The sequence below is a fragment of the Nannospalax galili genome, unplaced genomic scaffold (genome assembly GCF_000622305.1).
Source record: "Nannospalax galili isolate Female #2095 unplaced genomic scaffold, S.galili_v1.0 scaffold706, whole genome shotgun sequence".
NCBI lineage: Eukaryota > Metazoa > Chordata > Mammalia > Rodentia > Spalacidae > Nannospalax > Nannospalax galili.
In genome coordinates, this window is record NW_008354694.1 from 643,630 (window position 1) to 662,008 (window position 18,379).

The 18,379-nt window shown below is 46.7% G+C and overlaps 1 protein-coding gene and 1 non-coding gene across 3 annotated transcripts in view; both read right to left on the minus strand.

Annotated features, from left to right (window-relative positions):
• Positions 1–142: 142 nt before the first annotated feature.
• Positions 143–18,379, minus strand: part of G3bp1 (G3BP stress granule assembly factor 1) — a 32,603-nt gene continuing 14,366 nt past the window's right edge. For both annotated transcript variants that reach the window (XM_008851862.3, XM_008851861.3), the window contains exons 2-12: positions 17,001–17,113; positions 13,853–13,934; positions 12,162–12,335; positions 10,308–10,398; positions 8,576–8,669; positions 5,137–5,338; positions 4,297–4,395; positions 3,243–3,354; positions 2,935–3,063; positions 2,128–2,237; positions 143–859 (exon numbers count right to left, since the gene is read on the minus strand). In XM_008851862.3, coding sequence (XP_008850084.1) covers positions 653–859; positions 2,128–2,237; positions 2,935–3,063; positions 3,243–3,354; positions 4,297–4,395; positions 5,137–5,338; positions 8,576–8,669; positions 10,308–10,398; positions 12,162–12,335; positions 13,853–13,934; positions 17,001–17,095 — 1,395 coding nt within the window. In that variant the 5' untranslated portion in view covers positions 17,096–17,113 and the 3' untranslated portion in view covers positions 143–652. The remainder of the gene's footprint in view (positions 860–2,127; positions 2,238–2,934; positions 3,064–3,242; positions 3,355–4,296; positions 4,396–5,136; positions 5,339–8,575; positions 8,670–10,307; positions 10,399–12,161; positions 12,336–13,852; positions 13,935–17,000; positions 17,114–18,379) is intronic.
• On the minus strand, positions 15,513–15,639 carry LOC115067489. Its single transcript, XR_003846901.1, has one exon. It is a non-coding gene; the product is annotated as a small nucleolar RNA SNORA30/SNORA37 family (small nucleolar RNA).

Below are 18,379 nucleotides of genomic sequence, written 5' to 3' on the forward strand. Positions count from 1 at the left end.
TCAAAAAAAAAAAAAAACTAACAGTTCAAGAAAGTCCTCAGCTGCGTTCTAGACATCGAAGACCTACATCACAATTTAAAATCCAATTAAAAACAGGAGGTTTTAGAATTGTTTGGTAATCACATATCAGAAAAGAGAGTTCCATTAACACCTTTTATTCGGTTACCCACACCAGCAAGGGCTTCCAAATGGCAATTTTTCCACATCAGAAGGTGGTTGTAACTTAAACAATTTGGACTTTTCCTGCTTCCAAAATGTTTATCAAATCCTGTGTCTCACAGGCTTCGAGCGTGTAGAAAATAAGAAATATTCCAATGAACGAAATATCCCAACGTCAGTGGTAAGCCAGAATCGCTCCTTTGGGGAAGTCTGTATATGCAAAGAGAGCAGGAAGTTTAGTCTTTCTTCTTCTTCTTCTTCTTTAAAAATCTATTATTCCTAAAGTATCAGTCCAGAAAACTGAAGTGAAGGACTAAAGGTCGGGAGAGGACGGGACGGGGTGGAACACACACCTCGAACACAGAGAAAGAAAACTGTACAGACTCAAGCAGTTTATAACAGACTACTCCAAGACACCAAAGGCCGGCTGAAGAAATTCACCATGCTGCAGGAGCTGGGGCTGTGTGCTGCGTGAAGATCCGTGCTGAGCAATTCACTGCCTCGGAGCAATCCCCCTGCCTACACCGAACCCTGGTTTCTGCACCATGCCTCCGCGGGGAGGGCCTCTCATTCCACCACTCAGCCCACCTCGGGGGCCTCCAGGTCCCCGAATGCGGTTATCCCGACGGTCCCCTTCCCTGGCGGCTCGAGTCTTCTTCTCCTCCACATTCAGGCGGACGGCGCCTCTGAACATGATGGGCTGTAAGAATCGAGACCAGACTTAAAGCACTGGGAGACTGTGACTATCAAACACACAAAGCAGGGCTGAGAGGGTGAGCGGTTAAGAGCACTGCTGCTCACAGCCTTGAGACTAACTACGTCACCTTACAGGGTTTGCTTACTGTGTTTGAGTTGTCCAGAGCCAAGGGGTCTGATGCCCTCTTCTGGCTTCTACAGGTACTGCACACATGTGGACACACACACACACACACACACACGCACACGCACACGCACATGCTGGGAATGTCAGCCGGGTACATGCACACCTTTAAACCCAGCACTTGGGAGGCAGAGGCAAACTTCGAGATCAGGACCAGCCTAGTCTATAAAGAAAGACTCTGTTTCAAAAAAAACAAAAACAAAAACTGTAAACAAAAAAATGGCTGGAGATGACTCTGTGGTTAAGAGCACTGACTGCTCTTGCAGAGGCCCTGGATACAGTTCACATGACCCTCTTCTGACCTCCAGGGCATTACACCACACAGGCACACTCACATACACGCAGGCTATACACTACTCATACACATAAAATAAAAAATAAAAAATAAAAAAACCCCAAACCCAGCACCACAGCATATCTACTGTATTACTAAACCAAACTTCCCACAGACACAATGCTATAAAGATTGCTGTCTTCTTGGTGGCCTGAGGGACTCAGGATAAAACCTCTTCACATAAGAATATAGTATTGTATGTATTTATGCAAGTACATACACTTCATGTAAATACACCATTAAAGTTACTTGAAGATAGAATTAAAGAAGGACTACAGCTCTTGTGCCTGTCACAACATGAAAGAGGGAAGACCTCCTGGCTGGGGAGGGAGTCCAAACACAAAACCAGTACACACCAGTGCATACCAGTTCAAGGCCATAAACAGTGGCCATCAGTCTCACAGAAGTGATTTCTCAACACACAAAAAACTGACTGAAAGCCAGGCATGGTGGCGCACGCCCTTCATCCCAGCACTCAGGAGACAGAGGCAGGTGGATCTCTGTGAGTTCGAGGCCAGCCTGGTCTCCACAGCGAATCCAGGACAGCTGGAGTACAGGGAGACCTTGTCTCAAAAAGATCAAAAAAAAAACCAAACCTGACTGAAAGGATCAGTCACAGCTCCCGGCAGGTCTGACTTTTAATAAGGCGATGAGCACTGAAGCCAGCAAGCTCACATGTAAAGAATAAACAGACTCCTATAAACCAAGACAAGCACCCTCACAGTGAAAGAAAACCAAGGTGGAAACTTCTTACCTTGTTGCTGAGGACCCTCTGAACAGGCTCCGAATCATCAAACACGACAAAACCAAAGTTGGGTAACTTCCCGCCACTGTTAATGCGCAGCTCCACCACGTTCCCATAATCTACACATGAAGAAGATCCTCAGATGACCCCTTAGCACTTGGGAGCACTGAATGTGAGCACACAGTAGTAATATCTAGACAGATTCCGCTGGGCAATCAAATCTCGCTTGTCAAACTAAGATGCGCTGGGAATTTAAAGTACACACTTGATTTCAAAAACTTTATATTAAAAAATGCAAAATACAGCCAGGCATGGTGGTGCAAGCCTTGAAGCCCAGCACTCAGGAGGCAGAGGCAGGCAGATCTCTGTGAGTTCAGGGCCAGCCTGGTCTACGTACAGAGTTCCAGATCAGCTGATTCAAAAAGACCAAACTATTTAGACAAAACTCTTCTGAGACTGTAAGTGCACCAGCTTATGGGGTTTTGTTACTGTTTTTTAATTTTGGACCCAAGTCTAAACCTACAATTCACGTAGGCCACACTCGGTCCCTGTACACACCCAAAGGAACTCTGCAGCACCATAGCACGCCTAAAGTTCCTGACACTAAGGTTGGGTGGAATTCACTGGGTGCGGTGCTCACACTCAGGAAGTGTTACTTTGTGGCCGTGTTCAAGGTTTAGGGGCTAGAAAAATCACAATATAGTGGAAACGACATTTACCTAGCAGGGCTAAGCAATGTCACTGAGCAGTCCACCCCTCACTACTCGCTCACAGAGCCACCAGAGGCTCTCGGCAGAGCTGAGACTCAGCACCTACTTTGGAAGAAATCCTTCAGCTCTGACTTGTCCACCTCGTGCGGAAGGTTCCCAATGAACAGCTGGTGGCTGTCGGGGTGCCTCACGATCCTGCGAGGCTCCACGTCGCCCTGCTCACCAGCCTCTCGGACTTCAGAGACAGAAACAAGAAACTCAGAGGCTGTACATAGGGGCAAGTTTCCCTCTGCACTAGTGAAGCCACAGCAGACACTAACTCGTCCTGCCCCAAGTTGACTAGTACCAGGCAGTCTGACAATCTCTCACCTCAAAACCACCCAGGCCACAAAAACCACCCCTGTGAGCACTTACTTGGCCTGGGTCCCCTCTGGGGAGGGATATTTATTCGCTGCTCTCGAACTCTTTGATCTCGCTGAGGCCTCTGTGGTGGGATCTGAGATTCGGGCTTCGCTTCTGGACGGGGCTAAAAAAGGTTACAGATTACTCTCTATGCAAAACCGAAGTCGCTGAGCTTATTTTGTTAAATTTATTTCATTAAAAATCTTTTAAATTACATTATGTGTGTGCATGTGTGTTATATGTGGGTACATGCATACCACACACATACATGTGTGTCCCAGGGATCAAACTCAGGTTGTCAGCCTTGGTGACAGGTACTTTCTGTCAATTTTTTTTTTCTTTTTAAATTTATGTGCATGTATGTGTGTCTGCATGAGCTTCTATGTACCACATATGTGCAGGAGCCCAAAGAGGCCAAAGACGGGCCACCGTGTGGGTGCTGGGACTCAAACCCAAGCCTTCTGTAAGTGCAGTAAGTGCTCTTAACTACTAAGCCATCTCTCAGTCACTTGTGATCTTAACAGAAAAGGTTTAAACTAGAAATTAACAATCCCAGTTTGGTATGGCAGAGAAACAGGCAGATCCCTGGGACTCACTGGCCAGCCAACCTAGCCTAATCTGAGAACTTCAGGACTCAAAAAAACAAGGAGCCCAGCTCCTGAGGAATGACACCCACAGTTGACCTCTGGCCTCCACATATATACACAGGAAGCATGCATCCACCCACATGAAAACAAAGTATTGGCCTGGAGAGATGGCTGCTCTTGCAGGACTCTAGCTTGATTCCCAGCACCCACATCGTATGGCTCACAACCACCTGGCACTCCACCTATGCACAGACTCACACTTATACATAATTGAAAAAAACTTAAAAAAGAAAGTAATTCCCCCCACACCAAACAAAATAAAGCAAAACAACCAACCACTTTCTGGCAGGTGACACGTTCAACTCACTACCCCTTTGCAGTACCCTCCCCTCTTCCCTACACACTGGGCTCCTATTCTCCAAGCCTCTGCTGAATCTCACTACCACATCTGCTGGAAGCCCTTAACCCGAGGACCTTACCTGTGGTGGCACTTTAACGACATGGGGTGGGATCCCCGTCACAGGGACGGCTCCGCTGGGAGGAAGGTTCTTACTAGTCACAGACGCCCAAGAAAATGTCTAAGAGAACAAGGACACAGCAAAGTGACACAAGCCATCAGCTCTTGCTTTCCCGTACGAGTCCACTTCACTCACAGGCAGAAGAGTCTGCGTGCACCCGCAGATGTCGTTCACCTACTCACAGACTTAGTACTAAAATTTCTTGGAAATAAGCAGTAGCCAATACCTATAATCCCAATACCTGAGGCACTAAGACAGAAGGATCATGAGTTCAAAGCCAGCCTGGACTACAGTGAGGCCAGCCTGGGCTATACAATGAGATTCGTAGAGGCGTGGTAGCGCACGCCTTTAATCCCAGCACTCAGAGGCAGGCGGATCTCTGTGAGTTCAAGGCCAGCCTTGTCTACAGAGCGAGTTCCAGGCCAGAATAGAATAGGGACAAAATAGAAAAAGAAAAGGTTAACCAATTACAAAGAAGAAAATAGGTTTTCAAACAGAAACTGCTGAAGAGCTGCATAAACAGAGCGCTTGCCCAGCACACACGACGTCCTGGCTTCCTCTCCCAGCACTGCATATACTGGGCATGGTGGCCCCAAACTACAACCCTAGCACTCAGGAGGTGAAGGCGGGGGATCGTATGGCGTCTGAGGTCAAACACAAACCTACTGGAATGGAAGTGGGGGTCTGCGGTAGAACACATGCCTAGCGTACACACAAATCCAAGGCCCTGATACTGACCCTCCACACAACAATAAATAAACTACAAGCAGTTCAAAGGAAGTCGCACTGGCCGCTCCGTACCCGTAGGTCCTCCTGCGCTGCCTGGGCAGTGTCGGCTGGTGCTGGGGAGGAGCTCTTCTGTGCGTCCTCCGGGGTGGCTTCCTCCAACGGCGGCTCGGGCCTTTCCTCCTGAATCTCAGACACGGGCTCTTGCTCTGGTTCTGGCTCAGGATCGGGCTCGGGGTCAGCAACAGGCTCCTCCAGGTGCTCCTCCAAGTCATTGCTTCATGGGAGACAACTTGGGAAGTATCATTCTGTCCCCAGTGATTAATCAAGACAGCCCCAAGCATCTAACAGCTGCAGAAAAACAGCTCTGGGGCTGTTCTACAGTTCAATGGTTAACTAAGCACACACTAAGCAAGACCCTGAGCTGGAGCCTTAGCACCAAAAAAGGCAACAAAACCTCCCTTCATCCAAACAGATCTCAGAGCTGGGTGTCCTGGCCCACATCTTTAATCCTAGCAGGCATATATCTGAGACAGAGGCCACCCTGGTGAGTTCCAGACCAGCTGAGGCTACAGAGAGATCCTGTCTCAAACACTAACAAGGGCACGCGCTTAAAAGAATTTGGGGGGGCACTCCACACACATCTTAAAATGAGAAAGCTGTTTGCTAATTTCTGATGAAAACAATGAATCAAAGCAGAGTCAACCTGACTCTAGTTAAGCCAGAATTCACTACTGTTACAATTTACTTTATATCATAAACCCCTCACACCCACTGGGCTGGGCAAAGAGAAAGGTGTTCCTCCTAACAGACGTCCGTCACATCATCAAGACTGAGAAAGGCAGCCTGACCTACCCACAGCACCAGGCCAGCCAGTCTCCAAGAACCTAAGACAGTCAATTTTGTAGCTTGTGGCTTCAGCCACATAAAAACACACAAGGAATTCTAAGACAGAAGACGTCAGTTGGGCCTCAGAACCACGGTCCTACCTCCACACAAGTCACTGAGCATGCGGCCCAAGTCTGGTTCTGCTCTGGCACCCCACAGTATGCCTGTGGTGAGATATAATCTTCATTTTCACCAGACACAGTGTGCCTAGCAATATGATCAGGGCATGACCAACCACTCCTTGACAGTCACTTGAGGGACTTCTGGGCACTGTGGACACTCGAGGTGTCACATGGCAACAGCAAGCATCTCTATTCCACCACCTATTTCTGCCCCCAGAAGCAGGGGAATAAAGGCCAACACCACACTCACCGTTTGAGGTAATGAAAAGATTTTTTAGCAAGTTTGTTACACGGCACAGGCTGCCCTTTTTTTAAAAAAAGATTCTTTGGTGTATGTGTCTGAGCTTATGTATTAGCACTATATGCAAGCAGGTGCCTGAGGCCCAGAGTGGGAAGTTACAGGTGGCTGGTTTTGAGTAGATATGTGGGTGCTGGCAACAGAAACCAGGTACTCTGCAACAAGGGCCCTAATCACCGAGCCATTCCTCCAGCCCCAGGCTGTCTTTTAAACACTCATTTCTTCAGGACAGGGGAGGGAGGGCCATGCTGTGGGGTGCCCCTGGAGGACCACTTCGGGAGTCAGTTCTCTCCTACCACATGGGGCCTGGGCACTGAGCTGTGGTCAGTCCTTCTGCCCCACTCAGCCTCCTCAGTATTCAGATTATAGGTGTTTGCTATAATCTGAATTGGGCTAAGAAATTATTTATTACTTAGCTTTTGGGTTTCTCTGGTTAAATTACCACTTTAGCTACCTACATAAAGTGGTGCATGCTGATTTCCCAGCGTCCTGATCTATGTTCTGTTGCTGTAATAAAATACTCTCAACAACTCGAGGAAAGGGTTTATTACTTCTTCCAAGTGGCAGCCCACCTTTGAGGGAAGCCAGGTAGGAGCCTGCAAACGGGAGCTGGGGAGCGCTGCTTTCTGGCTTAGTTTGCTCAGATACTTTTTTCTCTTTTTGAGACAGGATCTCCCCTTAGCAGCCTGGAACTCACTATAAGACCAGGCTGGCCTTGAACTCACAGAGATCCACCTGCCTCTGCCTCCCAAGCGCTGGGATTAAAGGCGTGTGCCACCACGCCTGGCATATTTAAAAATTAAAAAAAAAAAAAGAAAAAAAAGAAATTTAAATGGAATGTATTGTCTTTCTTTTCAAAGGGAGTTTTAACCTTTACATTGCAAATTAAGAGGCTAAGAATTAACCTTAATCTGCATTTCCTTTATCTCCAGTTTGCTCTTCCCAGCCTGAGACTCTTTTACTTTCATTTGTGTGAGGTTAATGTATGTATTCAAGTTACTCGGACTCTAACCTCCTATCATGCAGACTAGTTTTTTCTTTTTTCCAATACATAAAAATAAATGTAAGAGATGAGATCCTGACTGTTAAAAACATTTTAAAACGATGTGCTTGTCTTTTTCACTGTCTCTGTTAAGGAGCTAATAATTATAATTTGTAATTATAAATCTTAATGATGTTTCTTTTTTAACATTTATTTATTACTTTATGTGTATGAGTATTATGCATGCATGTAGGTTAAGTGCACCTGTGTTGTGCAATGCCCTCAGAGGACAGAAGAGGGTGCCAGATCCCCAGGACTGGAGTTACAGATGGTTCTGCCATGTGGGTGCTGGGATTCAAACCTGGGTCTTCTGCAAGAGCAGCCAGTGTTCTTAACTGCTGAGCCATCTCTCCAGCCCCATGATGTTTGTTTCTTAACACACCAAACGTAACTGTAGCACTATAGTTCTTGTTTTCTCATCCACAACCACCTCCCCCCACTTTACTTGTATGACTCTGGCTCCATGTTGAAATCCCAAGTCCGCAAGTTTTAAAGATTCTTACTAGAGGGGCTAGAGAGATGGCTCAGCAGTTAAGAGCACTGACTGCTCTTGCAGAAGACCCTGGTTCGATTCCCAGCACCCACATGGTGGCTACGAAACGTCCTTAACTCCAGTTCCAGGGGACTCTGAAACCCTCTCTGACCTCTGAGGCACTGCATGACGCCAGTGTACTCAGATACATGCAGACAATACACTCATACACATAAAATTAAAATAATAAATAAAATATTTTTTTTAAAAAGTCTCTTACTAAAATGCCCTCTTCCCTTTAAACTGGCCAATCGGGTTACACTATACTGCTACACCCAGACTAGGGGGACAGCCACGTTTTCTTTCTCACTAGTACCAAAGGGAGAGGTCATCTTCGCCAGCCGTGCTTATTGGATTCAGTCACTTGACACCCATCTGCAGAAGTCAAACTTTTTGGCCTGCAGAATACTTTGGATTATGTGGTCATTTTCTTGGGACCCCAAACCCACCTCTTGCCTATGCCACACTAGCTCACAGACAAGCCCAGGACATGCACACTAGAGGTGCATGCCACCCACTGGGCAGAGCTCCAGACCTTTCCAGATTCCTGAGTCTGAGGCTCAGAAGACAGCTGTCTGCAACACAATTTCAGTTCTTACTACAACCCTGGACAGGTGAAGAGGTTTCCTTACTTGACAGTCTGATCATAGAAAGTTCCAGAATCATCAGGTACCACCTCCGGTGTCTGCTGCCTTTCCTCCGGTTCTTCTACTTCCTCCTCAGATTCTAAGCAACAAAAACATTTTTGAAATACTTCTGATTACTGAATTCACAAGTTTCACAAGCTTCTGTAATACCCACTGTGGTCACAACAAGTCACAAGACACACACATAGTTACGAAAACTTGGCAATTTGGTAAAGTCAGGGCACAGACATTAAGTGTAAAATTAAGTGTTTTAAGAACAAAGATTCTTAAGCCAGGCAGGGTGTCGCACGCCTTTAATCCCAGCACTTGGGAGGCAGAGGCAGGCGGATTTTTGTGAGTTCAAGCCAGCCTGGTCTACACAGTGAGTTCCAAGATAGCTGGGAACCCTGTCTCAAAGACAAAAAAAAAAAAAAAAAAAAAAAAAAAAAATTTTTAAATTAAAAAAAAAAAAGAACAAAGATTCTTAAATTAAAAAAAAATATATTTACAAAAGGCTTCGGCTTCCTACATGGGGATACAATGTGCTGGACCAGCCGTTTCCTGCTCCAGTTGCCCTGCCTTTGCCCCATGGACTCTATCCTGGAATTGTAAGCCAAATTAAACCCTTTCTGCTCCAAGCTGCTTTTGGCCAGGGCATTTTATCATGGTAACTAGCACACCTGCTGTGGGCTTCTTAATCTGCCTTGAATGGAGGAGACCCATCTTCAGCAGTGGGCTCAGCACCCTCACATCTGATGTCTTAGCTGAGAAAATCAACCATGTAACAAAAGTGAAGAAAGGTCTGGAGGAGTGTCTGTGCTAGTCACAAAGGCCAGGCTGGAAGGCCTTGTGCAGCCAAGCAAACTAGGAATCAAGACTTCAGAACCAAGTCCATGCAGCCTCCCTGGCACAGCTGTGGTCACACAATCTGATCAGGGTGGCCAGATACTCTCCCCTGGGCCCAGGCCCCAGAGACAGAGGATGGATCTGAGTAAGTTTATACCCAACGTTCCCAGGGATGGCCAAACAGTAAGACAAAGACAGACAGGAAACCCCTTCACTGAAGGGCCAGACTTTGGAAGAAGCACCGTGGAGCAAGGTCAACAGAGCAGACGATCATTAGGAACTGACAAAAGAGCATCATCTCGGGCGTCCTAGCCAGGCCCTCCCTCTATGAGCCATTACTCACTCAGCATGGGAAAAACTGCACCTGATGTACCTGCACCTGTATTTAAAGCTGTGCTCTACACAGGCACAGAAACCACTCAGGACCGGTGCAGAGAATGTTCAAACACTGGTCCTGGGGAATCCACCGCAGGTCAGTGCCTGCACACAACACCCACCTTTCACCTCTCATCTACACCTTTCACTAGCAAGCAGCATTTCTCCCAAGCAGAGAGCAGGCACCTTTACGGCCACTCCACGGCTAGGGCTGCACACCTTTCAGTGCTAGCAGGCCAGGCCTAGGCCTTCTAAGCAGTGCCGTAAGGAGTGTGGAAATGTGCTGCCCCTAACCTGTCTAGTTTGCTCACTTCTAACCAGGAGTCTTTCTCCCAGCATTCATGAAGTGACCTGATAACACTAACTAGGGCAATCTTTGCAGATGCTTCACACTTTGATAAACACTATTAATGGAGGACAGACAGTATAACAAAAGCACTCAAGGACCCCCTATTCTCTTAAGTCTGCCAATGCCATGTACAAACACACAGAGCCCCACCTGCGGTTTCATACTCACCCTCCTGGGGCTCCGTAACAAAGCCACCAAAGACCTCATCTTGGTATCTGAAGATGTCATTGTGAACGTAGAACTTGTTGGCCACTGAGCCCTGCAATGTCAGCAAGTCTTGTTATCCAAACTTAAAAAAAAAGGATGAGTCATGAATATTCATCTCTCCCTGGTCCCTCATGTCTGACCAGTTCTGTTACCATGCCTTCCCCACATTGATGGACTATACCCTCAAAGGATAAGCTCGGTGTGTGGGGATGCACACCTTTAACCCCGGCACTTGGGAGGCAGAGGTCAGCTTCAAGCCAGCTGGGACTTCAGGACGCAGGTTGCTAACAACCCACTTTAACCCCAGTTCTCAGCAATCTGACGCCCTCTTCTGGCATTGCACAACACGGTGCACTTACAGGCACACAACACTCATACACATAAAATAAAAATTTAAACTAAAAACAAAAAATCTTGACTACATCCTCATTGGTGCTGCGTCTCTGTATTCCCTGCACCTGGGAGGCGGAGACAGGACGCTCACAGAAGGCCAGGCTGGGCTACATAATGAGGCTGCCTCAAAACAAAAATCCCCAAAATGGTGAAAAGATAGGGTTATTATCTTTACTGTCCTAAATGGAAAGTTATTTCTAAGACCAATGCAGATGAAAACGTATTGGGCAAATCCTTAATGGGCCACTTTTCCACTGCTATGCAGACAGGTTTCAGTGAGGAGTAACTATGGAAATCAGTCACTCAGCATCCCTGCTGCCTTAAAGCAGAACGGGAAGAAAAATACATCAAGTGTGAACAAAAAAGGAGACCGTGCGCCTCAAGTCAATGCCCTAAAGAGGAAAGACGGAGGCACAGCAAACTATGGGAGACTAGAGACACGAACACTAGACACAGTACAAAATTACATAGGGATCTTGGACCTAGAAAAACAAATCACTATGAAGGACAGTGCTGGTATGTTTTCTGCAACTTAAATACCGGCCTCTGAGTAACAGTCACAGAGCATCAGCATTTCCTGATTCTTGTAACAGGAGAGAATTAATTCCTTATCCTTAGGACAAGGGACCAGGGAGGGTTCAGGAATCCCAGCCTGAATGAACACAATGTCTGTCACTCTTTCCAAAGTTTACAGGCTAGCTAGGCTCTAGGCATGGTGGCACACACCTTTGACCCCAGCACTCATGAGGCAGAGGCAGGTGATCTTTCTGAGTTTGAGGCCAGCAAGAGTTCCAGGCCAGCTGGGGCTATACAGCAGATCCTGTCTCAAAAACACAATCAGTAATAAAATAAAATGAGAAGGAAGCCAGGCATGGTGGCGCATGCTGTAGTCTCTGCACTCGGGAGGCAGAGGTAGGCGGATCTCTGTGAGTTCAAGGCCAGCCTGGTCTACACAGTGAGTTCCAGGACAGCTGGGGCTACAGGGAGACCCTGTCTCAAAAAGACCAAAAAAAAAGAAGGAAAAAGATGGTGCACAAGCAGAATGGGGTACACACGGCCAGTGCGGCCTGGGCATCTCTGAAGAACGAGGGACACCATCCCATCTGAAGCTTCCGGGGGTTGGAGAGGTGGCTCTGCAGGTAGAGCACTGGCTGCTCTTGCAGAAGACCCAGGTTCAAATGCCAGCACCCACATGGCAGCTAACCACCGTCCTCAACTCCAGTTCCAGGGAATCCAATGCCCTCTTTTGGTCTCCAAGGGCATTGCACAACATGGGTGCACTTACTTACATGTAGGCATAACACTCATACACAAAAAATTTAATTTTTTTTTTTTTTCAAAAATGTGAAGCTTCCAAGTCTTTAGGAGACCACGCACAACTTTTCAAGTACTCCACGGTCCAGCAGCCACTGTGCCACATACCTCAGGAGCGAGGACGAAGGTCTGCATGAACCTCCGCAAGGCCTGATTGTTGTTGGACAGCAGTCCCATCACTTGCACCACCACGCCGTCATTGAGCGTGGCATGAGCGTCCACGTGGCGGATCTTAGTGTGGCAGTTGGTGAAGTTTTGTGACATCACTTTCCGATGAATTTCCTGAGGAATCAGGCAGGGGTTAATCCCTCAGGTCCTTGCCACAGTCTGACTGGCAAGATGGCTGCTTCCAGCACCAGAACAGACTGGCTGATCTTTCAGCTCCTCCCCAACCATGCCTGTACTTTCTCACGTTGCAAATACCAGGTAGCTTGACCCGCATCCCTACCTCCGGCTCCTGCAAGAAACCCTTCAGCTGTGTTTCTCAACACAATCTATAAAGAGCAATAAAAACAGACTAAAAGTATTTTCATGATGGTTAGCCTAGAATCCTAGGAAACAGACTTCTAGGGTGTCTGAGGGAATTCTACATCAACTGTAGTACACAGACCCTTCCTAATGGAAGAGGCCACACCACAGGCTGGAGTCCTGAACATAACAGAAGAAAAAGCCAGCTGGGCAGGCACCAAGACCCATCTCTCTGCTTCCTGACCGCAGACGGTGACCAGCTGCCTCCCGCTCCCCTGCTGCCCTGCTCTCACACCACGATGGACTGTATGCTATGAGCCAAAATAAACCCCTCCCTCCTCAGCTGCCTGTGAGGCATTGTGTCCCAGTAACAAGAAAAACAATACAAAAACATTTATAATGCAGCAGCTACTGTCAAAAAAAAATGTCTTAAAATCTATACCATATCCAATAACAAAAAAATGTCCAGGCTGGGGTGTGATATCATAGTAGGTAAAAGGTGTCTAATGCTAAACCTGACACCAGACTTTGATCTGCAGGACCCACTTGGTAGAAGGAGAGACCTCCAGCAAGTTGTCCCCTGACCTCCACAAGAGTGCCGTGGTAGTCACAACTACCCACTTGACCATACAAAATAAATGTAAAAGATTAAAATGCTCCAACACAACACAGATGAAGTAAACACACACATTTAAGTTACAACAGTCAGCCTCAGACTGTCTATGTGTGCTCTATTCCCAGGGACCACAGTTCAGCCTCTTAAAAAAAAAAAAACTGTTCAAGGCCAGGCCTGGTAGCCCATGCCTTTAATCCCAGCACTCAGGAGGCAGAGGCAGGTAGATCTCTGTGAGACCAAGGCCAGTCTGGTCTACATAGCTATTTTCAGGCCAGCTGGGGCTACAGGGAGATCCCATCTCCAAAAAAAAAGGAAGAAGAAAAACAGTAACAAAACCACAGGTATGTACAACCTCAGGACTCGGGAGACTGAGGCAGGATAGCCACAGTGGCGCCACATAACCAAGTTCCAGAGACACACAGCAAAATCCTGTCTCAAAAAAATTAAAAAATAAAAATGGAATAACTGTCCTGAGCACTTTTTTTTTTTAAAGTTTGGAAATGATGATCCCTGTGCTGAAACCAGCTATGTAAGAAAAAATTCCACAACAGGTCATACAACATCAACAACGTGATATCTCATAAGCATTTCAACAAACACTGAATTAAACAGTAATTAACTTCCTTTAGATGCCTTTAGTTACAAGCCAATCTGGCAGTCACGTGTCCTCCTCAACCCTGCAGAGTCCTCTGCCGCTATGATTTACAGTCCTCACCTTCTGTCCATAGACCGCATCTGCTGGCTTTCCATTTGAATCCAGGCCCCCATGGACATAGGAAGAGTTCTTTCCATAAAATCTGTGTGAGAGGAAGACAATTTACTTGTCATCATCTAGGAGCCCTGGAACAGGTGTTTATTTTCCAAGGCTGGCACCTATCCACTGTCCAACTCAAGGCAGGGAGGGACACATGTCTGTGCACCATCAACTCAATGCCATGTGCCTGTGCATCTTCATATGCCACATGGAACTTGTCCCAGCCAACAAGGTGCATCTACTTTCCAGTTCCAAGTGTCAAAGTAGGATGGTCATGTTGGGGGTGGGGGAGTCCTCAGATTTTCTGTTCAGAAGAGTCAGTGACTTAAGACCACAGTTCCTGCTTTTGCTGAGGAAGGAAGGAGGCAGCTCGGTGAGAACCGCTGTCCAACTGGACTAGAGCGTCGACCTCTTTCTACCTGAGGGTACACGAGTGGTTCCAATAAGCACACACGGCAGCTTTAGGAACAGTTCTGGTAGAACTTGTGCTGAGGCCACGAGAACCTTGGGCTTTAACGGCCCTACAGCTTAAGCCCAACTACACCTCAAACACTGTGTCAGAGAAACACGGAAGGAAAAGCCAACCAAACGGCAGCACTGTTCAGACATCCTCATGTCTTCCCAATAAACTCTCTAAAGTGAGTAAGCCACTGAGAACCATCCTGGGTCCTCTGCAAGAGCAGCCAGTGCTCCTAAGCCCTGTGCGGATTGGTTCCCGTCAACGTGTCACAAACTGGAGACACTCGGGAAGAAGGAACTCCAACTGAGGACCTGTCTCCATCAGCTAGGCCTGTGGGCACATCTATGGGGCATCTTCTTGATTGCTGGTTGATGTAGGAGGGCCCAGCCAGTGTGGGTGGCATCACCTCCGGGCAGGTGGGCTTGGGCTGTTCAGGAGGGGTGATTGATGAGGCCAGGGGAGCGAGTCAGTAAGCATCCAAGTTCTTGCCTTGGCCTCCCTACATGATGGACTGGGAACCGTCCCCTAAACTGCTTTTGTTCAGTGTTTTACCACCACAGAAAGCAAAGTAGCACAGCACAACTGCTGAGCCGTCCCTTCCAGCTGCTGCTGCTTTTTTAAATATTCTATTTCTTTAATTTTATATGTATGAGTGTGCTGCTTGCATGTAAGTGCACTCCAGTCATGCAACGCCCATGGAGGTCAGAAGGCGGCACTGGATCCCCTAGAACTACAGTTATGGCCAGTTATGAGCCATGTGGGTGCTGGGAACCAAACTCGTGTCCTCTGGAAGCGCAGCCAAGTGCTCGTAACCACTGAGCCGTCTCCCCAGCCCCATGATGCAGTCTTTTACACTCCAAATCTACCTCATGTCTAAGGACAGAATAAAAGTTTGACATAAAACACAACAAAAAAGGAAGGAGGAGGAACAGACACCTGAACACTTGTTCTCCCCAAGTAGACGTGAAAAGCAGGTTAAAAATCCTTCAGATCAAGGCAGCCAGGACTACATACATAGCAAGTTCCAGGTCAGCTAAGGCTCTAGGGAGACCCTGTCTCAAAAAAACAAACAAAAAACTATGAAAAAAAAAATTTTAAGGGATGAAAAGACTTAAGTTCAAGCAGCAGAAAAAGACACAAAGCTTTAAAGATCAGAAAATCATCTGTTCCCCTGAGAGACAGCTGCCACTGGTACAGACAGGGCAAGGATGCAATCAAGGGTTTTCTGTCAGCACCAGCTACCAAATCCTGGCCCCACTGACCAAGGGCGGACCTGTGAAAGTGCTGTCCCCAGATGAAATTCTTCAATCAATAAGGTTCAAAAGCTGCATATTAAAAAAAAAAAGTTTGCACATAGATTAAAAAAACGTTTAGAGCAGTAACAGACAACTGCCCTTTCCTTTTCTTCTTCTGTGGTGCTGGGGATCAAACACGAGGCTTATTACATGTAGGCGAGAGCTCCACCAAGCTGCCCTCATTCTGTACTATAACTTTTTAATTAGGCAGAGTTGAAATTTATGGAGATTTTTAGCATAGATAGATTTAAGGAGGGTTGGTCAATGGAGGGGCACTCAGGTTAAGAAGAGCGTACACCCAACCAATGTGGGTGCTGTCCTCTCAGTTGCCTCAGTGTCTCTAACAGTCACATGCCCCTTTTGATACCTTCTCAAGTTCTATCTCTATTAGGTAGCCAAGGGTCCTAAATTCAAGCACGCAACAGCTCTCATGCACCAGACAGATGACAGGGGTCTTAGACCTAAGTCCCAGGGCCTGCAGCAGGGTAGGAAGTGATGACCTAAGTCCCAGGGCAGCAGCAGGGTAGGAAGTGATGACCTAAGTCCCAGGGCAGCAGCAGGGTAGGAAGTGATGACCTAAGTCCCAGGGCAGCAACAGGGTAGGAAGTGAACATGGCCTTGCGTTAAGCAAAAGTGAATTGTCTTGTGAGATTAGCAGAAAATTTCAGGCTCACATCTAGGGGAGGTTAGGCTCTGTCTGGTTGAGCCTTAAGGGTGGCTGACTGCTACTACTATTCTTATATCTGATCTTAAAGACTGCTGCAGGCTGAAGACCCATTTCCTGAAACTTCTTCACTGCTGACAAAGACTCAGGGATCAAACACCTCCACCTGTTTGATGTAAGGGGCACAAGAGATGGTTCGGGCATGTACCTCAGAAGGCTACCCTCCCAAGGGAACTACATGGCTGCAGAGAGGGGTGCTCTGTGACAGCAGGTGCCAGTATCTGTGGGGACACTACCCGACACTGATGCCCACAGAAACTGGAGGAGTTCCTTCAGAGACCTCTCAGCAACATCAAACTCTTCCTGTGCTTTTGTTTTGTTTGGACAGAGCCTCATGATGTAGCCCTGGCTGGCCTGGAACTCACAGATCTGCCTTGTGTTTTAATTTAAAACAAGGATGCTTCACTCCTACTAAAAAGATACTCCAAACTTCTTCAAGCAGATCAGTGCAAACGCCTTGTGTCTTCAACATGCTCCAAGTAACACAGGGCTAGTTTTATGTGCTCAAGCATTTTCTAAGAATGAACAAATTAATGTTAAGTCTTTGTTTAAGCTCTTTTTAAAATTCTACTTCTGGGTGCTAATATGCAGAGAACTGTCCCACAGAGACCCTGAGGCACGTGACCATACCTGTGCAGCATGTCCGGGGCCTGGTTCAGCAGTGTGTAGTACTGTCGCACAAATTCCCGCCCGACCAGCAGGGGACTAGGCTTCTCCATAACCATTGCTTTGGTCAGTTCAACCTGGAAAGCAACACCACAACGCAAGGTCAGCCTGAAGATGCACCAGTCACAAGAGCCTGAAGCCCGAACGCTGCTGAGCCAGTGCAACCCAGCACTTCAGCAGCTGTGGGAGGAAATGAGAGCACAGGGAGGCCGAGTTCATGTTCAGATCTAATGCAATCAGAGGAACGTATGAAAAGAAACGAAAACCAATGCGAGGAAGTCAATCACCCCAAGTATGCAGTGTTCTTACACTAGACCTAAAAATCCCAACACGTAACATGCACCAAATACTAAAGTCACTTAAGAGCATCCCACTGCTAAAAGTCTAAGGATGTTCTTACTCATCTGTATTAGACTCAAGGGCAGTAATCTTAGATAATAGTTTTGACACCCAGGTACAATTTATCTCATTTTTCTACCTAGTCAGTTTGAATCAGACACATTTTATGTACATTAAAAAATTACAAATCAAAAATTCTAAACATGCGCATTAGTTTATCATAGAAAATAAAGGGCTATCAAAATCAAATAATATAAAGTTCACAAGAAAAAATTTTACTAATCCCTAATAGCTCAAAATTACTAATTAATACTACCACTTACAAAGACACCTGTCAATCTGACACGAGATAGCATTACATAGTATCCATGGCCTTCATCCCAGAGAGCTTCCAGAGGACCAGGGTTTGGTTCCCAGCACCTACATGGCAGCTAACAACTGTCTGTAACACCAGTTCCAGGGGAATTTGATGCCTGACTTACTCTCGCATTACACTACACAAGTGCACATCCATACAGGCAGGCACTCATGTATGTAAAATAAAAAATAATAGATATTTTTTAAGAAAAGACTCAAGAAGTAAAAATTTTCAAGACTCAGTAAGTAAAGCAACCTACAGGTTTCAGCAAGATGCTGAGCTGGACAAGATTCACAAGGCCTCCCCGGCCATATGCCCCACCACGCCCAGCCCAGCCCTGCCCAGCTGAGCTCCCGTCAACTAGAAGCCCTCAGGCTGGGGTGGGCTTTTGGGTGCTGTAGCTACCTTTATGTCACCCTTATTTCTGTAAGTAACCCCAATAAGCTCACCAAGATGGAGTCCTTTCTTTGTCCAGTGCCCTATCTGCAATGAGTAGACATAGGAAGCCAGACAGTCCACCTTCCTATTTGAAGACAGAAGAATTATCCTAAACTTAAACATACAAGTAAACTAAAATGTACACAAATCCAGTTAGCATAAAAAGGAGATTTTCAGATTTTCACTGAATTTAACAGCCAAGTACAGC